Here is a 25195-nt window from a genome sequence, read left to right as displayed (position 1 = left end):
TGTGATTTCCAGCCCACCCCCCTTCAAACTAGTTCCACAAGGATTAGAAAGGCATTGAGAGTGTTGATGCAAACTAGGGCAAGCTGATGTTAGACATCCCATTGCTCTAACTGAAACAATGGAATTACTTTATGTGTTCACGTAAATCAAATCCCCCCCACCCCCAGCGAGTTTATCCAGTCAGTAACTGAGTCATAGGATCCTGACAAGATCCCATGTTTTATCCTGGTCGGAGCTGAGCTATTGATCTCACCCAGTAAGGCTCCAATTGGCCTTGGTTTAAGGAGGGGGAATGAACCAGATCCCCGTTCTGCTTGTCCTGGTCCCCGGGTGAGGATGGAGCCAGGCTTGGCTGGCCCCCAGCGCCTTGCCAACACTCGCTTTCAAGGCAGAGAGAGGTATAGTTTATTATCTGGCTGTTTAGCAGGGATTGACGTAGAATTGCCAAGGCAATAGGAAAAGTCGTGACTGATGCTGGCTCCGAAATCTCCTCTTCAAAACCCTACTGGCCAAATCCTAATACAATAATCTGTTCATTGGTTCAGTGCCTGGTACATCCACACATCTCAGAGCTTCACAGAATTGCTGTGAAGTGCAATGACTCTTGCGTTCTGCAGGCAAACATGTCAGAGATTTTATGTACAGCAACGTCCCACAAACAGCCAGGAGGAGATTAACCAATTTATCTGGAGGATTGTTGACCAGCATACTGGGAGAAACTCTTTACCAAAGTCCATTAAACAGGCAGACGGGACCTCACCCGAAGGACAATGACAACGGCAAGCTCCCGCACTCGCAGGGTATTCAAAATGTTTACTTACAATATAACAAAATACAAAGATAATAATAATAATCCTTGCATTTGATACAGCGCCTTATCACGTCTTCGAGACGTCTCAAAGCACTTCACAGAATGTACTGTCAAGCGAATTGACTGTGTAGAAGATACACTTAAACAGCGCTTTTCACTTTGGGAGGAAGTCCCAAGGTGCTGTACTTTGATTGAGTAAAAAATGTAGGGCGTTCGGTATCTTGGCCATGGTGTGGGAGGGTGGGGGCGTGATTTGGTCCTGGGAGAGGAGATTATGTTTAAAACTCCTCGGACAGAAAATGCCAAGTCCAAATCCCAGGTCAGTGACTTCGGAGGTTTGTTAGGTATGACTCAGTGTGGAGCCTTCTGCCAGATTGGAGTTAATCCGGTTTAAAAAAACAAGTCCACATAACCTCAGACACCTAGCTCAGTGCCAACTGTAGCAAAGGAAGCTCGCAAATAACAGGAGAAATGATGGTTATAGAAATGCACATTACAGGAAATGTGAAACAGTGCTTAACGTTTTTTAAGAGGAAATTTCCATTTTAATGGGGCCTAGATGCACATTATAGCGTACATGTGCTGACACAGTTGGTTGGATTTAACCCGTTTTAATAGTTGTGCACTGCATTCTTCCACTAAAACATAATTCACTAAAAAATTACCAAATTACAGTAGCGTTGCAGGTTTATTCCCCTTGAACTGTCTTTGTAGTCGCTCCAATACTACACGGAATACTTGCCCAAATTATGGCACTCCTGTGGATTGTCCTTCATTTCAGGTTGGTTTGGGGAATTGTATGCAATTATTCTGTAGTAAAGGCAACACGAGGTAGGGTAGGAAAAACAGAATAATGCAGATAGAAGGCTGTTAGATTTACGAGCTGGCTGAGTTTTACTCCTCCCCTGCTCGCCTGACTGAGAGACACATTTCTATCAGCAACTCTGGTGCCTTTCACAAGCCTCCATTCCTCACGTATCTTCCTGCACCTCAACTGGGAAATCAAAGGCGAGGAGACTTGCGTCTAGCCCGCTCCTGGCTCTTCTTGAATGCATTCAATTTTCACCAAATCCCTTCCCATTCACTCCCAGCGAACACATTCCTAATGGATCAAACCTTCTCCCATTCTTCAACAACAACAACTTGCATTTATACAGCGCCCCTCACACAGGGTAGCATGACGTCAAGCCGGAGGCAGGGGGGAGGTGCCCGTGAGCACAGCCGAAGAGGATGGTTTTCAGGCACGATCTGAAGATGGGGTTGGGGGGGGGTGGGGGGGGCGCAAGGTGGAGGGATGGAGGGAGATCGTTCCAGAGTGTTTCAAGCCGTTGTGGCTGAAAGCACGGCCCATTGTACAGAATTGATAATCCATGCATAACATTTTAATACAAAATTCAAATTGACCATGAAATGTTCCTGGCTTGTCCTTTTGTTCAATCCTAAGTCCAGTCAGCAGTCGAATGTGCAAATTTCAAGTGGAGACAAGAGGGTGTTTCAGAAATGTAATCACTTTTATGTAAAGTGAATGTTTTTGTTGAGTGTTTTGTGCGGTTGTTGATCAGACTGAGTGGCTGAAAGAGTGATTAAAGGCACTGGAAGGTGAGCATTTGCAAGCAAGCTCCATATCCACGGTTTTGAGAACTCCTGATCCGAACAGAATCCTGGTTCAAGTGTGACATTTCTTGGACTTGATCGGGATTTATTGTCAAAAATAACCAGAATTGTCAATTTAGATAAGAGCCTTTCATTTCGAGGGGAGACTAGAGAAATTGGGGCTGTTTTCACTTGAGCAGGGGAAATTGAGAGGAGAATCAAGAGAGATATTCACAGCAATGTGGAGATGGTGGGGGATGGGGAGAGAGGGAAGGGGTAGTGGACTGAAAGGAGATCTCTGTCAAGAGAGAGGGCAAAGGTTCAATGGGCCGAATGGCCTCTTCTTGTGCTGTAGTTCTGAATATTTCCAGTTGAGCAGTCTGTTTTTTTTTAAACCCATTACCCATTGGGAATTCAGACAGATGCTGAAGCTTTAAAACATGTCATGGTTTTTGCAGGAGTTCTAAAAGGTTCTTAGAGGATAAATAGTGAAAGAGTATTCCCACTGCTTGGTGAATGGGTGACGTTAGGAATCAGCTCAGAACCCATCACTGGAAGAGTTGGGTTGGTATATGGAGGTTTAGAAGACTTTTATAATATACACAGAGGGTTATTAGAACACAAAATGCCTTCCCACAAGTGGCTATTAAGGCTGAGCCCATAACGTTTAAAAGGAAATTGGATTAGTACTTGAAGAGAAATAACATGAAAGAGTACCGGGAAAGAGCAGGGAATTGGGATTCGAGTAGTGAGTAAGCTCTGGATGGGCAGCTGTACGTACCATTGTAAGTTCGATGGGCCAAATGGCCTCCTTCTGTGCTGTAATTTCTGTAAGTGTAGGAGTCCATTAACACATGGCAGTGCTGTTAGTGGGAAGCGCTCAATAACTAACAGGGGCAGGAGTCTTGACAGTCTGGCTGTCTGTCCGTCTGTCTCTCTGTCTGTCTCTCTGTCTCGCTCTCATTCTCTCGCCCTGTATCTCAAACCCAGGACTGTGAGACCAGTTCCTTCTCTATTCTCTTGGCTCAGATCCACTGACTAACTCAGCATAGACTATTGTTTCCTGAACAAATGTAGCAAAAGAAAAAGCTGCCTGAGAGATTCAATGACAAATAAAACTCTCCAGTATTCCCAGATTCCCAGAGTGGTTAGCCTGAATCTCTGATTTAAGCTAAAGCTTTTTCTTATATAAAAACAAAACAAAAGATTACTTAAGAGGATAAATGAGAGGTAGAATGTAGAGCAAATAGGCAGCAGGTTCCAAGAAATGGCACGACTAGCATTTGCCCTCCATTTGGGGGTTACCCACCTCACAGCAAATAATAATAATAATAATAATCCTTCATTTGATATAGCGCCTTATCACGTCTTTGAGTCGTGCTTCACAGAATACACTGTAGAGTGCAATGACGGTGTATTTTGTGGGTGAAATGTGACAGCCAATCGCACACAGCAGTGGCCCACAAACAATGGTGGATAGAGTGACCAAATTATTGTCATAAATCTGGTTCTTGGGTCCATATTATCTGCACCCCCCCAGCGTCCTCCCCTCTCCTTTCCTCCTACCCAGAGAGCGGTGGTGCTGTCCATCTTATCCAGAGGCTGATAACCCAGGAGACCCAGTGGAAAGCAGAGGGTCTCCCCGGTGAGAGCAGTGCTGGCTGTCCGTGGGGTGAGAGCGGTGGTGGCTGTCCGTGGGGTGAGAGCGGTGGTGCTGTCCGTGGGGTGAGAGCGGTGGTGCTGTCCATGGGGTGAGAGCGGTGGTGGCTGTCCGTGGGGTGAGAGCGGTGGTGGCTGTCCTTGGGGTGAGAGCGGTGGTGCTGTCCGTGGGGTGAGAGCGGTGGTGCTGTCCGTGGGGGGAGAGCGGTGGTGCTGTCCGTGGGGGGAGAGCGGTGGTGCTGTCCGTGGGGTGAGAGCGGTGGTGGCTGTCCGTGGGGTGAGAGCGGTGGTGCTGTCCGTGGGGGGAGAGCGGTGGTGCTGTCCATGGGGTGAGAGCGGTGGTGCTGTCCGTGGGGGAGAGCGGTGGTGCTGTCCGTGGGGGGAGAGCGGTGGTGCTGTCCGTGGGGGGAGAGCGGTGGTGCTGTCCGTGGGGTGAGAGCGGTGGTGCTGTCCGTGGGGGGAGAGCGGTGGTGCTGTCCGTGGGGTGAGAGCGGTGGTGCTGTCCGTGGGGGGAGAGCGGTGGTGCTGTCCGTGGGGGGGGGGGGGGGAGAGCGGTGGTGCTGTCCGTGGGGGGAGAGCGGTGGTGCTGTCCGTGGGGGAGAGCGGTGGTGCTGTCCGTGGGGGGAGAGCGGTGGTGCTGTCCGTGGGGGGAGAGCGGTGGTGCTGTCCGTGGGGGAGAGCGGTGGTGCTGTCCGTGGGGGGAGAGCGGTGGTGCTGTCCGTGGGGGGAGAGCGGTGGTGCTGTCCGTGGGGGGAGAGCGGTGGTGCTGTCCGTGGGGGGAGAGCGGTGGTGCTGTCCGTGGGGGGAGAGCGGTGGTGCTGTCCGTGGGGGAGAGCGGTGGTGCTGTCCGTGGGGGAGAGCGGTGGTGCTGTCCGTGGGGGAGAGCGGTGGTGCTGTCCGTGGGGGGAGAGCGGTGGTGCTGTCCGTGGGGGGAGAGCGGTGGTGCTGTCCGTGGTGCTGACTGCACCTCCGCACTATGTCTTGTACTGTACCTTTATTTCCGCCGCGATGCCACCAAGTGGCAGAAAGCGGGATCTGCAGCTGGAGACACTGCGCTCGTGCAGTTGAACGCGTGGACTGGTCCTGACACCCCTTCACACACAGTGTTTGTTGCTCTCGTGATGTAAACGGACTTTATCGAACACCGGTTAGTGAAACCCAGCATTGTCGCCGCGTAAGGTGACCGGCTTCTCCTCCGCGCCCGGTCCATTTGGTGCTTTTGATCTCGGAAAATCTTTGAAGGTTCATTTTTGTTGTGAAGTTGAGTTTCTCGTTCCGCCTTTGATGGACGTTTGTTAAAATGGGGTCAGTCGCCTCAAACTCAGCCCGGTCCAGTTTGACGTGTTGGTTTGCTCAGGGCTTTGATAGATCTGATGCCAGTTATAAAAATAACTCCGAAGTACAGCACTAACAAGGTGGGAAGGGAACCATTTTTAATGCTCTCAAAAAGTCAAGTGGCTTTCCAGATATAACGATAAAATACTAATAATACTTGCTTAGATACACACAAACAGTATATGGCTAGATATATATAAGTTGCAACGATAGATACGAATAGAAGATTATAGTTTAGATATAGACAATAGGGTTATACGGATATATACAGAAGTTTATATGAATACATACAGAAGTGATTAAACACAGTGTGGAATCAGATTCTTTCTGAACTGTCTGTGTGATGGAAATCTCATTTGTGGAATGCAATCACAGATGAATAATCTGCTGGCGAGGCTGGAGAGATGATGCTGGGGTTTTGCTTGATTGCATTTGGGGATCAGGGAGAAAGTTTGCAGAAGCTTCCTCGGGATTGAATTGGGTAGCATTCGAGTGGGAGTAAATTATGCATAGTCTGAGTGAGGAGTGGGCTCAATGCACAAATGCCTTTTCTTTGTTGACTTTTTTTTAATGTTCTTTCGCACCTCTGGATCACTTCAGCCTGCTTCACAATTCGCCATGTGATAACCTGGGAGTTTCCTTCTCTTAATCGCCTTTTCTTTCCATTTTACACTCATTACAGGACTGACAGCCTGCAGGCGGCAACCACACTTTAAGTTGTGGTTCGGGGCTTTTTAAGGGGCTGTGATGGACAATTATACCCCGTCTGGTTTTGGGGTACGGGGTTGAGGGGTGGGGTGGGGGGAGCGGGGGGAACAGCTTGGTGAGGAGGGACCAAAATCTGGGGTGCACGTTGTGATTTCTCCCTGCTTCAGGAATGCCAGGGTCTGATTGTAGAATTGTTCCTGCTTTTAACACCGCACATCGGGGTTTGTGCTCGCAGGCTGTGCCGATATTTGTTTTCCTGGCTGACATTTCTCCAGATGAATGGTCATTTCCCCATTCAAAACACACAGTCAATTCACTTAACAATATCTTCTGATAAAGCCTTCTACCAAATGCAAGGATTATTATAATTCATGGGACTAGCTGCGTGCAAATTGGCTGCGGGGTTTGCCTAAAATACACAGTCACTACACCTGACAGCAATTCTCTGTAAAGTGCTTAGACACATCTTGAGGTTGACAGCGCCGGATCAATGCTAGGACTATTGCTTTATTTTGGTGCTTTTTTTTCCCTGTTGCTTTGTAAGCTTTAGCAATGCCCAGCCGCTGTGTGGAGGCATGCGAGTGTGTAGTTCCAAGCTGCTCAGGGTATTCGCGATTATGACACTTGTGTGGCGGTATGAATCATGTAACAAATAATACTATTACATGATTTATGACCTCCTCAATTCCTGCTGGTGTCGTTTTATGTGCGTGAAGCCCTAGGAGTTGTATCCTAATGATGTTCAAGCCTCGTGACTGAATTGAAACACATGAGGTGCCTCTACCTCCAAGCTATAGCAAGGATCTCCGAGCTCCAACACACCTCATGTCTTTCCCACATCAGCGCCCAAGCTTCACTGGCTAGGACACTGGGACATGCTTAAGAAGCGTCTTGACACTATAATGGGAGGGGTGGGATTCTCTAATCGTCTTGTGAGATGGGAACAGGCATTGAAAAGGGAATTCAATAGATGCTTCAAAGACAGTGAAATGAAAGACTGCACAGTGACAGGAGAGAGAGAGGGGGATTAGACTGACTCGTGGAGAAATCACACCCAAGGTGACTTGCTGGACTGAATGGGTTGTCTGTGTCTGTAACATCCTGCGATCGGATCCAGAGAGAATGCCCTGCAGGAGCCTGAGTAACGGCTGCTTGTACGCCTCTCGATACTTCGTTTTGATGCTAAATACTGTGCACCCTCTCAGAGGGCATCTTTATGTGGGTTTAATTTTGTAATTATTGTCGCAACAGATGCTCCCGCAGTGTGGAGCGCTGCCTGGAAATCCTCCCGACGTGCTTTCTGCAGGGTAGGAAAGAGCTCTGGGGGTTGGGGGTGGGGGCTGGAGGGGAGAGAACTTCTACAGGCAAACACCCCCCCCCCCACCAAACAATTACAGCTCTGAACTGTCCTCAGTGACGCTGGTGCATTGTTTGCGGCTCATGGGAGAAGGGTATATATATATATATATATATATATATATATGGGTTTGAAAGAGTGGCACAATAGGCTCTTTGTCGTGGAACTGAAAATCAGTTGTTGTCCTGAACGCACGAGTCCTGTGTTTGTGCAGAATTATTTTCTTTTTGTTGCTGATCAGAATGTCTAACGACACATTGTGGACGTCACACCTCCTTCTCTAGATTTATGCATTAGCCCATCAATCAATCTTACTGTGCGACTCACAGTAGCCTGAGCCTGACTTAGTTAGCAGCACTCTCACCCCTCAGTCGGAAGGGTGTTTTTTTTTCAACTCCCCTTCCACCCCACAGGCTGACCCTCCTGTGCAGTACTGGGGGGGTGTTGGTGAGCAGTGTATTGTCGGAAACGCCGTCCTTCAGATGACATGTTAAAATGAAGTGCCCTGACCAACAATCGCTCCTCCAGATAAATTGTTTGATCACTTCACGGCTATAAGTGGGATCTTGTTGTGTACAAAATGGCTGTCATATTTTCCTACGTAACATGAGTGTATGTGACGGCTCTGCAGGAAAGAGCTTTGAGACGTTTTTGATGTGATAAAGAAGTTGCAGAATTTCTTTCTGGAAGTCCTTTCCGTCGATGCCAACGCTTGGATCCACTGGAAGCCTCTGGACGTTTCTTAGCACCTTTTGTACTCTCACTTTCCCAGAAACTGAATGTTATTCAGCAGTGAGCCGACTGCCTGACATCCACATGTGTGTTAGAAGCTCTGGTGCAGTGCGTATGGCTGGCGTTGTGCAGATGGTTTGTAGATACTGTATGTTTGCAGTCATGTAAGCGCTCTGAGACGCTACCCCAAGCGAAGACTGCTATATAAATGCAAGTTGCTGTTGTTCTGTCATTCCCGTCACTTTGCTCTGGGAATCAATGGGTCGGAAAGGAAATACAAATTGCCCTTCAGTCCTCACAAACCCCATACTCAACTTGTCTACCTCTGGGAAAAATGGGCATACACGGAATCCATTCCTAAAGGTAAGGATCCCATGCGTTAATAATAATAATCCTTGCATTTGATCTAGCACCTTATCACGTCTTTGAGACGTCTCAAAGCGCTTCACAGAATAATAATAATAATAATCCTTGCATTTGATATAGCGCTTTTCACGTCGGGAGGACGTCCCAAAGCGCTTCACAGAACACACTGTAAAGTGAATTGACTGTATATTTGTGGGCGAATGCGGCAGCCAATTGCGCACAGCAATGTCCCACAAACAGTCGTAGATTGAGTTACCAATTTTTTTTACAAGCCATGGAAATGTGTCGATGTGGTAAGCATCCCGTGCTGGGAATATTCTGTCAGTGCTTGCCAGGCTTCCCAGCGTGAGAATGAAATCCTGAAGCTAACAGGCTGAGATAGAGGAGGGGGGGTATGGGGTGAGGCGGGAAGGAGTGGGGAGGGGGCACTCTGCCATAACCAAACCTCACCATGTCCTCCGGACTGGCTCCGAGCCCACCTACACCAAAGTGGTGAGAGAATGAACTCCAGTGTGGTTTGTTGGTTGGCAATCTTGTTAATGCACTTATCTCTCTGGAAGGAGAAACCAGGGGGAATGGGAGTTACCGCAAGGCGAAGTGCGGTGATTGTGAATAGGCTGTGATAATTCTGCCTAAATGGGGAAGAGGGAGGGGGAGGGGGAGAAGGGGGAGGGGGGGGAGCTTAACATATTAATAAATGAACTGATTAATGAACAGGCTCGAAAATATCTTCTGTTTCCTCCGATAACACTAACTCTAGGTAATAGATCTTGTGAAGTATTCTGCTTTCATTAGAAGAATACTGCGCGCGGGAATCTCGTAGAGGGCAGGACCCTGTTTTATTTATTGATGAGAAGTGAATGCCGGAGCAAAATTAGCCTGAAAAAAAGCCTGTTCCTGGCATCTTTCTCCCTCTTCTACATAAAAGTAAAAGAACAAACCTCCCTCCAGCAGTTCGTTTGTGATAGTTGATAGTGCGCACATTCATCCTCTGTAGCCTGCTATCCATAGCCAGAAGAGTTTGTACCACAATCATCGCAGACAGTACAAAGCTGATCAGGCTAAAATGCAAGGCACTCACAGAAAGCAACAACAAAACCGGTTTTTTTACTTTGATAACGGTATTCTCTGAAGAGCTGAAAAATTATACAGCAGATTGATTGTTCTTCTGCATAAAATATTCATGATATTTTAAAGATTAGAACGGATCCCACTGCCTGTTAGACCTGTGTTGCCTTTCGTCGACGTAAGCTTTCACACCACGAGCGCTCTTTCAAACCTTTACTCTCAGCGTTTAACGAGATCAGCTCAAAACGCCAAATTAACGCTCAACTGGGACTCGCTCTGATACGTACATCGTAAGGCTTACATCTCGCTTTACAGCATGTCAGCTTGGCTCAGTTGGCCGTGCCCTTGCCTGTGTGTCAGAGGGTCTCATGTGTTCCAGCACACAGCACTGGGGGCAGGGGGTGTGGGGGGGCGAAACTTCAAACCAAGAGACCATCAGCTGTACGGGTGGATGGTAAAGATCCTGCGACTCTACTGGAAAAGAGAAGGGAGTGGTGTCCTGGTGGACCTTTCTCAGGTTAAAATGGGGAATTTACTAAATCATAAAATAGTAATAAATTATAATAATCCTGGCATTTGTCCGTGGCGGCCGTTAGGCGCGTATAGATTGTGAGTTTAAGCCTAGATTTCCGATGTTAGATTTCAACCCACAGCGTTGTGAAGCAGAGGCGAGAACACTGGGCCAGGCAGCTCAGAGTTCCGTCAGTTTGAGCTGCAACTCCAGCTGCTTCTCACTGAAGTTCATTGCTAAACATCAAAGGACTTTAGCTAGCACCCACAACGTCTCAGAGACCTCCGGTCCCTTCCCTCCCCTTCTCCATCTCGAGTTTATTTTACTGATCTCTGTGCTTTGCATGTGGTTCGGAGGAAATGGTGATACAGTACATTAGACCTTTGATGAGCTGAAATGACTTAAAAGTCCCTGGATGCCGCCTGTTGATGTAGATCACTACTTAAGACCCAGTTCTGTGAATAAAAGTCTGTTCAAATAAGACTTTGAAAAGAAGCCTTGTTCTCCCCAGTGACCTGCTGTATCAACTCAATGCGCCTCAGGTACATAAAACTCCGAACCAGCCAGACGGGCGAGTTATTCCTTCAAACGGCTCTAGATTTAGAGGGATGGACCCATGACGATTGGTACCAGGAGCGAGGCGAACCCTTCCAGCCGCAATTCACGTCCCAGGAATAGGCAGGGCTCACTGCTGAGCTGCCTCCCTGCAAATAATAAGCGCGAGAAAAAAAAAAGCTTTGCGTTATTATAGCACCTTTTACGTGAAAAAGTCTCAAAGCGCTTCAAAGTAACGTTCGCCTGCAAATATACAACAACAACGTATTGCATTTATGCAGTGAGTTTCACTCCACCCTTCAGTAAATCCTGTGAAACGCTTTGAGACATTCCAACCGATAAGCAGCCAGTAAGTTGCTGCATCAAATGTAGCAACAACAATAATTTGCATTTATAGAGCACCTTTCACCCAGGGTGCTCTGTAAATGCCACTCGGAGCGCTTGGTAAGGATTTGGTATCTTTGTTCTTTCTTAGGCAAACTTGGCAAGGAGCTTTGAGATGGGATGGCAGAGGGAGGGAGGCAAGGAACCTCTGAGGCAATACTGCACATATTGGGGTGTGGTGCCATATCACACTCTTTCCTTCCTCCCTTCTCTCCCCTTTCACTCCCTCCCCTCCATCCCCTCCCCTTCCTCTGTCCCTCTCCCTCCTTCCTTCCTCTTGTAATGTAACTGCATTGAGTAGCTTTCCACACACACGTTTACCAAATAGAATGGTTTGTATGGAGACCAACTGCAACGGTGCTTTGCGATCAGGTAAATTGATCGATGGACCTTCACTTTGTGTGTTTAGAAAGCTCTCGGCTTAATGGACATCAGGTACATAGAATAGGAACTGCAACCTGCGGGAGTGGGGAATCTGTCTAACTGAGTGCTTGGTGTGTCAGCTGGAAATGAGAGGCAAGTAGAGGAGCGAAAATCAAATGGTGAGATCCCAAATTATCTCCCATCGCCGTGAACAGAAATTGAGACAAGTTGCCCTTTTCCGTTGCTCAAGCCAGCCTCTCTTCCCTGGGGCTAAAAAAAAGGAGAGCGCTCCTGGCAGGGCAGGATTGAGTGTTAGACTTTCAAAGGAAAAAGAAAAGATCAGGATACGGTTTGGGAGCTGAAGCTGCCAGTTTACAGATCAATAGAAGGGAACAGAAGTATCGCAGGCAGGCACTCCAGACTCCCGAGGTTCAATCCACGCTGACCTTGAGTCAGTGCAACCAAAGCAAGAACTGGTTTACAAAACAGGTTGATGCAGTAATGAGAGGTTGGGAGGGTGGGAATTCTAGGAGGACGAGATCAAATGGGCTGAAGAGCTTCCTTCATCCCGACGTCTCTTGGGAGATTGTCAATCGAAAGCAAATGGAGTTGAATCTCAGCCAGCAATGAAGAGATCCACACCAGTTGGATCTTTCCCATTGCCTATTTCTCATCGTTTTCCTACAGCCCGCTTCAAATTGGACTCGATACCATTCGTCAGGAAATTGCACTGTTCCAGCTCAGACAGAGGGTAAAGCTTTGACCTCTGGTACATTTGTCAGATCTGAATTTGCTGATCAATGAGAAGAGTTTTATATGAAAAAAAACAGACAGTTTCAACAACACTGAAATCCCCACAGGACGTTCAAGCCGTCTTAAAGCTCGGAGTATTGGAGTCGAGGTATTTTTACTGGTCATCGGGGAGTAATATCATTGCAGTTGTGGATGTAGCAGATGCTGAGGACAGCTGGTGGAAGAGAGATTGCCTGTTTCTCTCATCATTGAGAGAGTGCAGAGAAACCATTCACTGAAGCCTCGTAAAACTCTTATTACGTTTGGCTGAAGGAGCTAAGGTGTGTGTGTGTGTCTGTCTCTACTTCTGAGTGTGGATGCTTGTGTCTGTACGTATATGTGTATGTGTGTGTATGTGTGTACATGCTTGTGTGTGTGTATGTGTCTGCTTGTGTAGGTGTACATAACATCTCTGTATGTCTGTGTGTGTCTTTGCATGTATGTTTCTGTGTTGATGAATGTTCGACTACAAAATACACAGTCACTACACTTTACAGGTGATCCTGTGAAGATTTTTGAGATGCTTTCCCAACGTCAATGGCGCTATATCAAAGGCAAGAATGATTTATTTGTGTGTGCGTGTGTGTGGTTTGCCTGCGCATGAGTGTGTGCGTGTGCGAGTATCTGGTTTGCCTCTGTGTGTGTGTGTGTGTATTATGCATTAGACATTTTATTTCAGAAGTTAATGTTTGAGTTGCTGGGGCTCAGGAGCTGACGTTGAGAGGGATGCCCACTTGGGAGCATAAGGCTCATACATCATATATATTGGTGTCTAACAATATGTATTCAACTGAAAACGCGTGTATGTAGAATACAAATAATGAATGATGTCTATTAATATCCTGGGTACGCTGAGCTATGCGTGTGAATGATGAGAGGCTGAGATGGACAACGGAGCTGTACTTCACTGCTGGAATTATAAGAACAAATAATTCTTTCCTGTCTCCCACGCACACACGCATGCACCCACCCACCCACACATACACACCCACACACACGCACACCAACTCACGTTCGTGGCAACTGATTTCCCCCGTTTCATTACATCTCTGGCCCCCTGCCTCCCACCTCCCCCTCCCACCCCGCCCACCACTGAGATTAGTCAGGTAAATTTTCAATTCCCTCCCATTTGGGTTTCGAACCCACTGCTGAGGCTGACTGCCCATTATTTACATTCTCTATCTCCGCAAGAACACCTCTGCCTTGCCTGTTCCCTCTCTCCTGAACCAGAGAGCTGTCTGTCTGCGCAAGGGCAGAACCTGATTGCTAACACGAGGTGCCTGAGATAGCCAACTGCACATGGTTTACATACAACAAGCAAACAACAAATTACATCTGCATAGCGCCTTTCACGTCAGGAGGATGTCCCAAGGCGCTGAACACAAGCACGTAATGCATCTGTCTTGACACATGGCGCATAACAGTTTGCGTTGCCCAGTTACTGAGGTTCAGAATTCAGACCTGATTTACAATACAATGCAACACAAATTACTTTTGCACAGCGCCTCTCAGGTCGGGAGGATGTCCCAAGGCGCTGGACAGTCAGGCTTTTGGACCCGTGCTGGATCGGGGAGAGTGGGGGGGGGTAGGAGGGTGTCCGAAGGCTCAGTCGAAGAGGAGGATTTTGAGAGGGGTGGGGGAGTTAGGGGTGGTGGGTGGGGGGGAAATCGTGATTATGATCATCACTGCGATGTATAAGTGAGGAACAGTGGTTACCACCTCCGTGGCGTGTGAGTGAGCCATGTGGTGCTGCTCTTCTGTGCTTTAATCTCCCGGCCGCTGATAGTTGTGGGCTAGCCCCAGGCAGGCGGGCAGGCAGGAGAGCTGTAAGGCAGAATATCTCATGCTTTAACTGGGTTCTGAATCGAACGCGCTTATAAACTGTTGTGCTATAAAGTATGTATTTTTAAACAGGATGATTTTTATACAGCAACTATGACCAGCACATGAGCCACGAGCAGCTGAAAGAAGATCGAAACTGCTCCTGCTTCTGCTCTGGCCTGGCCTGGCCTGTCACTCACTCCTGTTGCCACAGGCATTCAACCCGCGGAAAACTAATGAAATCCCCAATGAATTCAGTCTCGTCCAACGAAAGCAGCTGTATACCCAAGTCTCTCTCTCTCTCTCCACCCTTCCACGGCACATCTGTCCGGAACGTTACCTACAACCTCCCCTTCCCCTGTGTAAGCTTTCAATTCTAAAAATATGTATCGGGGTCTTGTATTTTTAGTCTTTTAGCTTTCCCTAAAATCAGACCGATTTACACCGAGTCCCCATATGGCTTCGCCGCATCTGTTCCGAGCGATCTCCTTCTCTGTGATCTCCTCCTCCTCCTCTCACAATGCAGCACAACAACAACAGTTTGCACTTATACAGCTCCCTTCACTGGAGCTATATAAGTGTCCCAGAGCCCTTGACAGTGGCAGAGTCTGACCACACTGGAGGGTCAGCCTAGATCGGGGGTTCAAGTCCTGACATGAGGCTTGAACCCACAGCTTTCTGCACCCCCCACCCCCTCCCCAAGGCGAGAGCATGATTGCGTTGACATCTAAAACTACAGGAACTGTCGTTCTATTGCAGCTATGGGTCTCGTAACCTTAATTGTACACTTTCACCTGCCCTGTCGATGCTAAAATGAGCCTGTTTTTCAGAAATACAGAAGGAATGAGATTGGATATAATAATAAAAATAATAATAATAATAGTCCTTGCATTTGACATAGTGCCTTATCACGTCATCGAGACAACTCTGAAAGTGTTTCACAGAATATACAGTAAGGTGAAGTGAATTGACTGTTTATTTTGTGGGCGAAACGCGGCAGCCAAATGCACACAGCAACGTCCCATAAACAGTCGTGGATTGAGTGACCAAATTTATATTTATTTTTGAAGGAATTATTACCCCCAGAAAGCGATCCGCCGTTTGACTGATAGACCGTGACTAGACATCAAAAAGCTGAGTGCCGCTTGTGGTGGAGAGGGACACAGGACGCGTGCAGGTTTGGGGGCAGCGAGGGATTCATTGACAACATCAAAGCAGATAATAGCCTGTAACTCATTCTCGGCCGCCCACAACTCCATAATAAACCAACTTGAAAGCCTTCCCCCCTCCTGAAAGGCAATCAAAAAAAACACAACGGCTGTAGGGAGTTTATGATTTAATCTGTGAAGCAGGAGAGCCATCGGGTATCGTAAACCTGCGCGAGGGGCGCGACATAAATACAAGTTGTTGTTGTAACAGTGCGTAGAGCCGGGCAGGGTCAGGGAAAGGAAGTCAGAATATTTATGAGAGTTTAAATGTCTACAAGAGGGGGGAAAAAAACACAGATCGCTTTCAATAATTGATTGCACTTTTCCTCTCTGAGCTGTTCGGTGTGTGTTGAATTTGTTGAGAGGCGACGATCTCTTCTGTGCAGTTACTGTAGGTCCCTGCGGTGGGAGATGGGCATCTTCACGGAGAGACCAGCTACAGCATAGCAACAGGTCGCCCGGCCCGTCATGGCTGTACCTCAGTTCCCTGCGTTTTCCAAGCCGGCTTTTTTTTTATTAATTCCCATTTCCCGGCTCTCTCCCACGTCCCTTAATAGCTTTACTGCTCGGTTGCAGACCGAGTGAGTTTTGAAGGACTCCGTTGATACAACCAGCGCTGGAATGGTCAGAATAGTGAAGGTGGTAACTGATATCTAGCAGAAGGATTTAGTTCGGGCCCCAGAACAGACCCCCACTCAATGCCTCCCCCCCAGTTCACCATCGGATGTGCCAGAGGCAGACTGTTTGCCCCCTTCCTCCTCTCCCCTCTGTGCTCAATGGGCAAGCCCATAGAGGCAGGCTCGACATCTGACTTGTGGATCGCAGTGTTTAATGCCCAGTTGGAGGGATACCAGTTCTCCAGGTGAACCGAGAGCTCTGAATAACCGGCCTCAGCAGCCCAGGTGTGAGGAGGGTCTGAGGGTGAATTTATTTAGCAACTCAGGACATCCTCCCGACGCGCTGTACAAATGTAATTTGTTTTTATTGTTCTTGGATTCTTTCCGACACGAATCACGCCATTGTGCGCCCTGAAACAACCGTGTCGGAGCACTGGCTGCCCGTGACTCACGTCTAGAAGAAATCGTCCCTTTTCCACTCGGAGCTGGTAGCGAGAAATCGAGTCTGGGAAACGGCCGGGCTCAGACCTCGGCATCTCAGCACCTTTTCCAGCCACTCAGAGCCCATCTGAGCAAGTAACTGGAGTCTTGTGGCTCAATGGTTAGAGCACTCACCTCTCAAGCGAGAGACCTGGGTTCGATTCCCCAGCAGGGCGAAACTTTGGGCAAGTTTGTTTACTCCACACGCCTCTGTTTACCTAACAGTAAGTAGGAATCTGGTTGTTAGTCGATTGGAGGATCGCTTTTCCTGGGTAATAATTCCTTCAAAAAAAGAATTATAATAAATTGGTCACTCAATCCACGACTGTTTGTGGGACATTGCTGTGTGCAATTATTGTTGTGGCAAATGCCTGGAATTGTCATCTCCAGGCTTGCCATCTAACGTATGTTAATGTTCGCACCCAGAGGCGTTTGATATTTCACAAAAAATCCATGTTCTCAGAAGTGACATTGTGTTTTTTTGACTAAATATTTAAATCACCTCCAGGTGGGAACGTTCTCTCCCTCTCACTTCCACTGAAATGTTGTCACAGCTGATTAGCTCTCTGAATTTTTCCAGATCTGTTTCATGCTCAATTAGATCTCAGTGTTTGGAGGAAGGTCTGTATGCGACTGTAGTCAAAACTTTCAGTGCATCAAGTGCCAAACAGAAGCAAGCTTTCATTGAAATATATATATTTTTTCCTCTCTCATCTTTTTCTCCCTCATTTGTGGAGTCCTGTAGGGTAGTGATTAGAGCACTTGCCTCGCAAAGCGAGAGGACCCGGGTTTGATTCCCAGGCGGGGCGAGTTTCCGTACTCCACACGCCTCTGTTTACCAGCAGTCAGTAGGAACCCGGTTGTTAGTCGATTGGCGGATCACTTTTTTTCTGGGGGTAATAATCCTTTCAGAAAAAAATATAAAATGTAATGATTTGGTCACTCAGTCCATGAGAGTTTGTGGGACTCTACTGTGCGCGATTGGCTGCTGCATTTTGCCCACAAAATATGCAGTCAATTCACTTCACAGTATCCTCTGTGAAGCACGGTCTTATCCTAATTATTTCTATTATTAATTTGGTATTTTTATTATTAATCTGGCTGACCAGGCGCTGCTAGTCCCCAGGGGCTCCAGTAGGAGGTGCACATGAGTACGGGGTTCCTGTTGTGACTGCGTTGTAAAGCTCTTTGCAGAAATTGTTGTGAAGTATAGTCAAATTTTTTGGTGGTGTTTAGTTGGAGGTTTGGGGAGAAACTTCTCTTGTAAGAGTGGAGCGAGATCATTAACCCTCGCCTGAAGAACGGGCGGATTGAAGGGTGGCAGCTCTTACAATACAGGCCTCCCCCCCCCCCCCATTGCTGAACTGGAATGTTGCTCTGAACTCAGAACCTAAAGTGGGGCTTGAACCCACAACCAGAGGCCAGAGAGCTAAGACTCTTTTTATATGACAACAAGGGACCGGCATAAAACTGGCAAACACATGAAATGAAAGTGAATAGGCAAGTTAGCGGTAAAGACAGATGGAGATGGCTTTTGTAAGGGGGTGGATCTAGCTTCTGCGTCAGGGCAATCCAGGAACAATGGTCATAAAGAACCCGTAGGCTTGACTGGACAACTTGGATCAACGAGTCTTTATTGGGCACTTTTGGGGATTTCTGCATTGACACATTTATGAGCTGCGGAATCTAAAAGAACACAGTGGCTCAAGTACCTCGCAGCTACCTGGCTTCCGGGAATGTTTGTGAGAAGCTTATAAAGAATAATTCATTTGGCATTTGATTTTTTGATACCTTTGGGAACAAACAATTGCACCAGACAGGAGATGGAGCTGAAATATGGAGAGAGGCACGGAAAGCTACTCAGGAGCTCCGCACTTCAGAGGTTACCCTTTCAAAGGCTGCACAAAAAACCTCCAGTACATCACAGGGCTGACATCTCGATACCCAGCGGTCAACGCGATTATTTTTTTAAGCCGGAGATTTTTCAAACGAATACCTTCGATTTAACTTTCCAATCTTCGGGGGGGGGGGGTGGGGGCGGGGGTTTAGGATGACTTGCCAAAAAAAAAATTAACAGACCTAGAGGGGAAAAAATTGCACAAACCGGAGATTTATTAAATAAAATATTTATTACAAATGAGTGCAGTTCTTTTTTTACATTGTTACAGCAGTTCACTGCCAAGGTAAAAACTGTAATAGATTAATCATTGGGTTATTCTTTCTCCCACGGAGGAAGCTGGTTCATGGCTTTGAATTTTAGATAGAGGGATTCCGAATAAAAAGACCTGTGACGATCCAGTGACCGGAATCCTAGAAATAATAATGATAATAATAATAATAATAATTCTTTCATTTGATATAGAATCTTATCACGTTGTGGAGAGGCAGGTGACTGGGGATAAGAAAAGGACTTACAATAATATAGATGTAATAATCCTTGTGTTTGACATAGTGCCTTATCATGTCGTTGAGACGTCTTTAAGCGCTTCACAGAATATACTGTAAAGTGGATGGACGGTGTATTTTATGGGCCAATTGCGCACAGCAGTGCCCCACAAATAGTCGTGGATTGAGTATAATTTTTATACATATACACACACATATATATGGTTGAGGCCTGTGAACTCTGAGAGACATTTCCGTTCCATTTACCTGTGCACGGTGCTTGTACTAGTCTCATCTCGAAGGTCCCCTTAAAGTCAACGTGATGCATGTGTCACTGGGGCCTGTGAGTGTTGGAGGCTGACGTGAGATGTATTTCATCCGTATTAAGCGATCAAACCCGATTGATTTTGAAGTGAATAGGTGACGGGTCAAGGGTAAAGCAATGCTAAACGCTGGTCCCATTGTCCCGCCGCACATTACTAACCCTTTTAAAAGCACTTAACGCAATTAGCTGCTCGCTGTGAAATATCGTTCGCGTTCTTTACTCTGTTGGTTCCACGTGGCGGGGGAACTGAAACTGACACTTAATTCGGAAAGATCCATCGAGATTGGTATCATTCTCAGATTGTCGCACGAGTGAGGGATTCCTGATGATAACATGAGGCTGTGTTTGTGGGTGAAGGGGGCACGGAATGTACACGTGCTTTTCTTTGGTAATAATCCTCGCATTTGATATAGCGCCTGATCACGTCTTCTAGACATCTCAAAGTGCTTCACAGAGCGCACTGTAAAGCAAACTGACTGTATGTTTGTGGGCGAAACGCGGCAGCCAATTTGCCCACGGCCATTACTGTTATTTCAGTGATCCTCTTATGTGCTGAGTGGATCAAGTCTCACCCGTCTTCCCTCCTCTCTTATGTTTTTCAGGAAATCGCAGCTTATTTAATAACATTCGAGAAACATGAAGAATGGCTAACAACTTCCCCCAAAACCAGGTAAGTGGGATGTGCTCCGCTCGCTCTGTGTACCTGCCTTCGCCTCCTCTCTCGCACCCCCTCTTGCCTTCTCTCCCCCTCCCTTTCCCCTATCCCCTTCTCCCTCCCCCTCCCCCACCCTCTCTCTCCCCCTCCCCTCGCCCTCTCTCCCCTTCCCCTCCCTCCGTCTCCTCCCTCTTCCTTTCCCTCTGAAATATTTGAATCTCTTTGCAAATCCCTTGGAATCCTTTAAATCCCAAGTGTAACGTCGTCGGAAGATAATTGAGATCTAACCCCGTTCAGTGTCTGTGTCAGTCTTTCAAGCTGAGCCGGGGCAACAATGGGCTTTTCACAGGCTCCTGAAACTCCGCTGTTTAGTGTATTCATTATGTGACTGTGCCCTTAGTCTCCTCATGGAAGTATCACCGGGTCACAGGCAGGAAACCGAACACTGTGCAGCAACACTGACTCCTCAGCAAACTCAGCCCCGGCCTGGCTTCACGCTGAATATTTTACATTAAAAAAAATTGCGGTTTGGCCATCTTCCTGAACTGCCCTTTAATAAGGTTGTAGGTCAGGGAAGTGCTGTTTGAATATCACAGGATGAATTCCCACCGAGAGTCACACCATTTCCTTTCAGCATTTAAGGTTGCGCAGAGTTTTGTCAAATTTTTCTACTCAGCCTTGGTTTGGAAGACGATTTTCTGCACTTCTTAAAAAGTAGCAGCTTCTAACAGAATCCAGGCCGAGTGCTGTCTGTCTTGTTTATTGCCTTTGCGCACTCCTTCAACACATTGAGCATCAAGAAACATTTAGTTAGGGCCCCAGAATAGACCCTCACTTAATGCGTCCCCCCATTTCCACTTAGCTCCCCTAACAACTACCATCTGCCTCCTTCTCTTTAGCCAGTTACTAATCCACAGCCCTGTCTTAACCTTAATACTTGGTGACAGATTTTGAAAGGAGCCTCTCATGTGGTACTTGGTCAGAGGCCTTTTGAAACGTGTTGGCTTTCAGCCTCTTGAGTCTATCTAGAACCTCAAGGTTAACACATCCAAAGGAAAGCTCCTCTGACAACACAGCACTGTCTCTACCCCCCACCCCCCCAACCACGCCCTCCCCCCACGCCCCCCCCCCCCCACCAGGCTCGAGGGGCTTGAACCCTCGACCATCTCACCCGTGCCTTACTGCACACGTCTAAAAGAAACACGTCTTTGATGGCTCTGGGCAGGGGAAAGCTTTATAAATTTATCTCGGCCGCACTTTAAATGTCGAAAGGTGAACTGTTCCGAAAATGTTATTGAATTGCTTGGCCCACAGTGCTGCAAGTCTCATTCCGACATAAAGCACCCTCGGCCTATAACAGGGCCTGACATAATACAGTCTGTCAAAAGACTCGCGGAGTACGGCTTGCAGATGATTAAAAGTCTCTTGAATTCGCCATCACTTTCTCCACTCGGCTGCCTCCCCCCAGACCCCAAGCTCTCGGCTACTGCAGATTTGATTTGTAATGGGCAAAAAAAGGGGGGAATCATTGTCGAGGTTGAGTCATCAGACAGAGAGAGAAAGAGGACATCTCGGGATTTCGGCCTGCACAGCTCTGTAATAACCACATAATTAAATTACTGCTGATCTCGGAACTGCAAGATTTAGATCAAGGAGTTGATGTGCGAGGAGAGTCTTGTCAGCCTGGCTCAGTCTGTCGTTCTCTCACCTCTGGCTTAGAAGCTTGTGGGTTCAAGTCCCCTGTTGGGGCTTTAAGCTCACTGTCTAGACTGCCTCTCCAGCTTAGTACTTAGTATCTTCGATTTAATGTCTGGTACTGGGGTAACAGACATTAAACTGAAGTCCCCCCTGCCTGTTCAGGTGGATGTTAAAGATCCTGTGACCCCAAAAGAGAAGAGAGTTTCTCCTGGTGTCTTAATAAATCGGTCATTCACTTTAGAGCTGTGTATGGGATATTGCTGTGCACAAATTGGCTGCCTTGTTTGCCCAGAAACACACTTGACAGCAATTATCTGCAAAACACTTTGAGACTTTTTGACATAAATGGCGCTAGAACAACAATAACAACAAGAAATTGCATTTATAGAGCACCTTTCATGTCGGGAGGATGTCCCAAGGCGCTGGACAGTCAGGGATCAGGACCTGAGCATCGGGGAGGGGTGGGGTAGGGGTGAGGGAAGGCAGAGAGGTGGGAGGGAGATTGAAGGCACGATCGAAGAAGAGGGTCTTGAGAGAGGCCTTGTAGGAGGCAAGGGAGGAAGCGAGGCGAAGGGACTGTGGGATGGAGTTCCAGAGTGTGGGGGCAGAGAGGCTGAAAGCCCGGCCACCGATGGTAGAGCGGGTTGGGCAGGAGACATGGAGCAGGCCGGAGCCCGCTGAACGGGGGGAGCGGGCAGGTTGGTAGGGAGTCAGCAGGTCAGAGAGGTAGGAGGGGGCAAAGCCATGGGTGGCCTTGAAAGTGAGGACGAGGATCTTGAATTCGGGGATGGGGAGCCAGTGGAGTTGGGCGAGGGTGGGAATGATGGGGTCATGGAGGCTGGTGCGCGAGAATACACGAGCTGCAGAGTTTTGAATGATCTGCAGCTTGTGAAGGGTCAAACAAGACCCCCAGGTTCCTGACTGGCTTAGTGAGGTTGAGTGTGCAGCCGTGGAGGCTAATGCTGCCAGCGCCGAGGTGAGGAGGTGCTGGGGTGAGCCAATCAAGAGGGCCTTGGCCTTGCTGACTTTCAGTTGGAGAAAGTTGTCCCTCGTCCAGGACTTGATATAGGACAGGAAGCCAGTAGTTTTGGAGTTGAGGGTGGAGGCAGAGAGATAGAGTTGGGTGTCATCTGCATATATGTGGAAATTTACCCCATGTCTGCAGATGATGTCACCAAGAGGGGGCATGTAGAGGGTGAAGAGGAGAGAACCGAGGACAGAGACCTGAGGAACACTGCATGAGACTGTGCGGGGGCTGGAGGAGAAGCTGTTTGCAGTGACGAAGTGGAGGCGGTGTGAAAGGTAGGACCTGAACCAGTCAAGGACAGAACCTTGAAGTTGAGGTGGGAGGAGAGGCGGTGGAGGAGGATTGACTGGTTCACAGTATCAAAGGCGGCGGAGAGGTCGAGGAGGACGAGGAGGCAGAGGGAGCCCTGGTCACACATAGTCAGGATGTCATTTGTGACCTTGACCAGAGCAGTTTCCGTGCTGTGGGCAGCACAGAAACCCGATTGGAGGGGCTCATGGAGGGAGTGGGAGGAAAGAGCGAAGCTGGGAGGCGACGGCTCTCCCAAGGACCTTAGCCAGAAAAGGGAGATGGGAGAGGTGGCTGGATAGCTGTGATGGGTCGAGGGAAGGTTTCTTCAAGGTGGGGATGATAGTGGCTGTTTTGAAGGGGGCAGGAACATTGTCAGATGACAGGGAGAGGTTGATGATGTCGGTGAATGGAAGAAGATCCACTTGCCCACTGGGCAAGGAGGTGGAGCTGGGATTTAAGGAGAGGGGTGGGGATGGGGTACAGGGAGTAGGTGGTGAGCTTCATGGAGGATACGGTGGTGATGAAAGAGGAGGGGGTGACCGGTTCAAAGATGTGGAAAGAGGAATGGGTAGTGGTCGGAGTGTGGGGGAGGGGGTGGAAGTTGGGGGGGGCAGTGGCAGCTGAGCAGATTCCCTCGATTTTGGACTCGAGGAAGTCCAGCATTTCCTCGCAGTAGGAGTCGGAGGAAAGAATCTGTGAGGCATAGCAGGGAGGATGGAGGAGCCGGTTGGTGGTGAACAAGAGCCTCGGGTTATACTTCGCCTCCAGGATTAACCTGGAGTAGAAAGACGATTTGGCTGAGGCGAGAGCGGAGTGGTAGGTTTTGATGAGGTCCAGCCAGATGTGGACCGTTAGGCTGAATTTGAGCCATGTGCGTTCAGCAGCCCGCACCTGGCCCTTGAGCGAGCGGAGGTGGCTGGTGAACCAGGGTGAGGATCGGGAATAGGTGGCAGTTCGGGAGGTGAGGGGGGGTGGGCAAGGGGGTCGAGTGTGGTGGAGAGGGTGCTGTGGAGGAGAGTAAACGCAGGGGATGGGTTGGTGCGGGAGGAGTTCAGAGGACTCGTTGCCTTGAGCAACGAACCGGGAACAGTTACATTTGATTTTTATGTATTTTTTTAACAAAATCTCAACAGAGCTGTTGTGGCATTGGCAGAGAACGAAGGAGAGGGTGTGAGGAAAGCCAGTCCATCAGTGGGTTTGCGCTGAGCATACCATCAGTTGCTAAGCACTCCATTTATTTACAAGGAAAATAATTAGTGGAATGAATCTCAATTCGCCGCAAGGTGTATTGACGGCAGGAATGATAGCCTCCAGCTCAGGGAGGAGTGTTAGCAGCTGCTGGAAGGAGCGAGGCCAGCGCTGGTTTGAGTTGCTTGTGTCCACACTCTCTAGAGGTGCTCTCAGTCGTTGCTTCCTTCAGGCTCTGTGCTGTTCCTCCCATCTGCTATCGAATGAGGAGACTCTCTTATCTCTTTCTCTCTCTTTCTCGAAGCACGAACAGCAATCTTCGAGGAGTGTCTGTTTTTTCAGGGCTTACCTCGACAAATCAGCTGAAAGTCCGAGATCCCAAAGCAGTGCAGCTCATGTTTACTTGTTGCCAACTCACCAGATGGGGGGGGGGGTGGAGCAAGAGAGAGGGAACCCTCTCAATTTATCTGTCAGTCCCTGTGTGGCTCTTCGGTTTAAATATTGAAGACATATAAAAAAAATTACTGTTTTTGTGCCATGTTTCGCCCACAAAATATACAGTCAATTCACTTTACAGTATATTCCGTGAAGCGCTTTGAGACGTCTCGAAGACGTGATAAGGCGCCGTATCAAATCCAAGGTTTATTTATTTTACTCTTCAGTCTTTGCTTCTGTTCAGAGAGACTGAAAGCATCAATTCAGTCAGTCCATTTATTTAAACACTCATCTAGGTGCTGGTGGTACAAACAGAACACGCACATACAGTGTGGATCTACATATGGAGTACACGAGACGTACATATGTGTGAGGCACTAGCTCTCCCTTCCTCCTGAAATCGTTCCCGGATGCTATCCCGGGTGAAGGGCGCTATATAAATTCAAGGCTGTTGCTGTTGAAATTTGCTCCTGTGCTGATTCTGGGCCCACAGTTTACTCACGTTACTGGAGCTGACATTGAGACATCACCTGAGCAGCAAGCCCGGGAGGGAATTGTCAGCTGACTGACTATGGCATGTGCTGTACCTGCAAACACAGTTGACATTGAGACACACACAGACGCACGCACACACCCACAGTGAGCGGGAGTCCCCCCCCCCACACATGAAATGAGCGAGTTGTCAGCTGGTAGCTGGTGTGTACTGTTCTACTCTGAGATCCGAAGTGTACAGCAATACAGACCTCACCGCTTCGTTAAAAGCATCTCGGTCTCTCCCAGGGGCAGAGATGGAATTAGACCTTCCAGTTGCTGCCCCACGTGAAGGCTGCT

The 25195-nt window shown here is 48.1% G+C and overlaps 1 protein-coding gene across 1 annotated transcript in view; it reads left to right on the top strand.

Annotated features, from left to right (window-relative positions):
- The window catches only part of camta1a (calmodulin binding transcription activator 1a), a 278218-nt gene that overhangs the window by 115597 nt on the left and 137426 nt on the right, over positions 1-25195 (top strand). Inside the window, exon 3 of the mRNA XM_042343585.1 lies at positions 19673-19740. Within this exon, the coding sequence (XP_042199519.1) occupies positions 19673-19740 (68 nt within the window). The remainder of the gene's footprint in view (positions 1-19672; positions 19741-25195) is intronic.

The sequence above is a fragment of the Callorhinchus milii genome, unplaced genomic scaffold (assembly GCF_018977255.1).
Source record: "Callorhinchus milii isolate IMCB2004 unplaced genomic scaffold, IMCB_Cmil_1.0 Scaffold24, whole genome shotgun sequence".
NCBI lineage: Eukaryota > Metazoa > Chordata > Chondrichthyes > Chimaeriformes > Callorhinchidae > Callorhinchus > Callorhinchus milii.
This window is presented reverse-complemented; position numbering and strand designations above follow the sequence as displayed.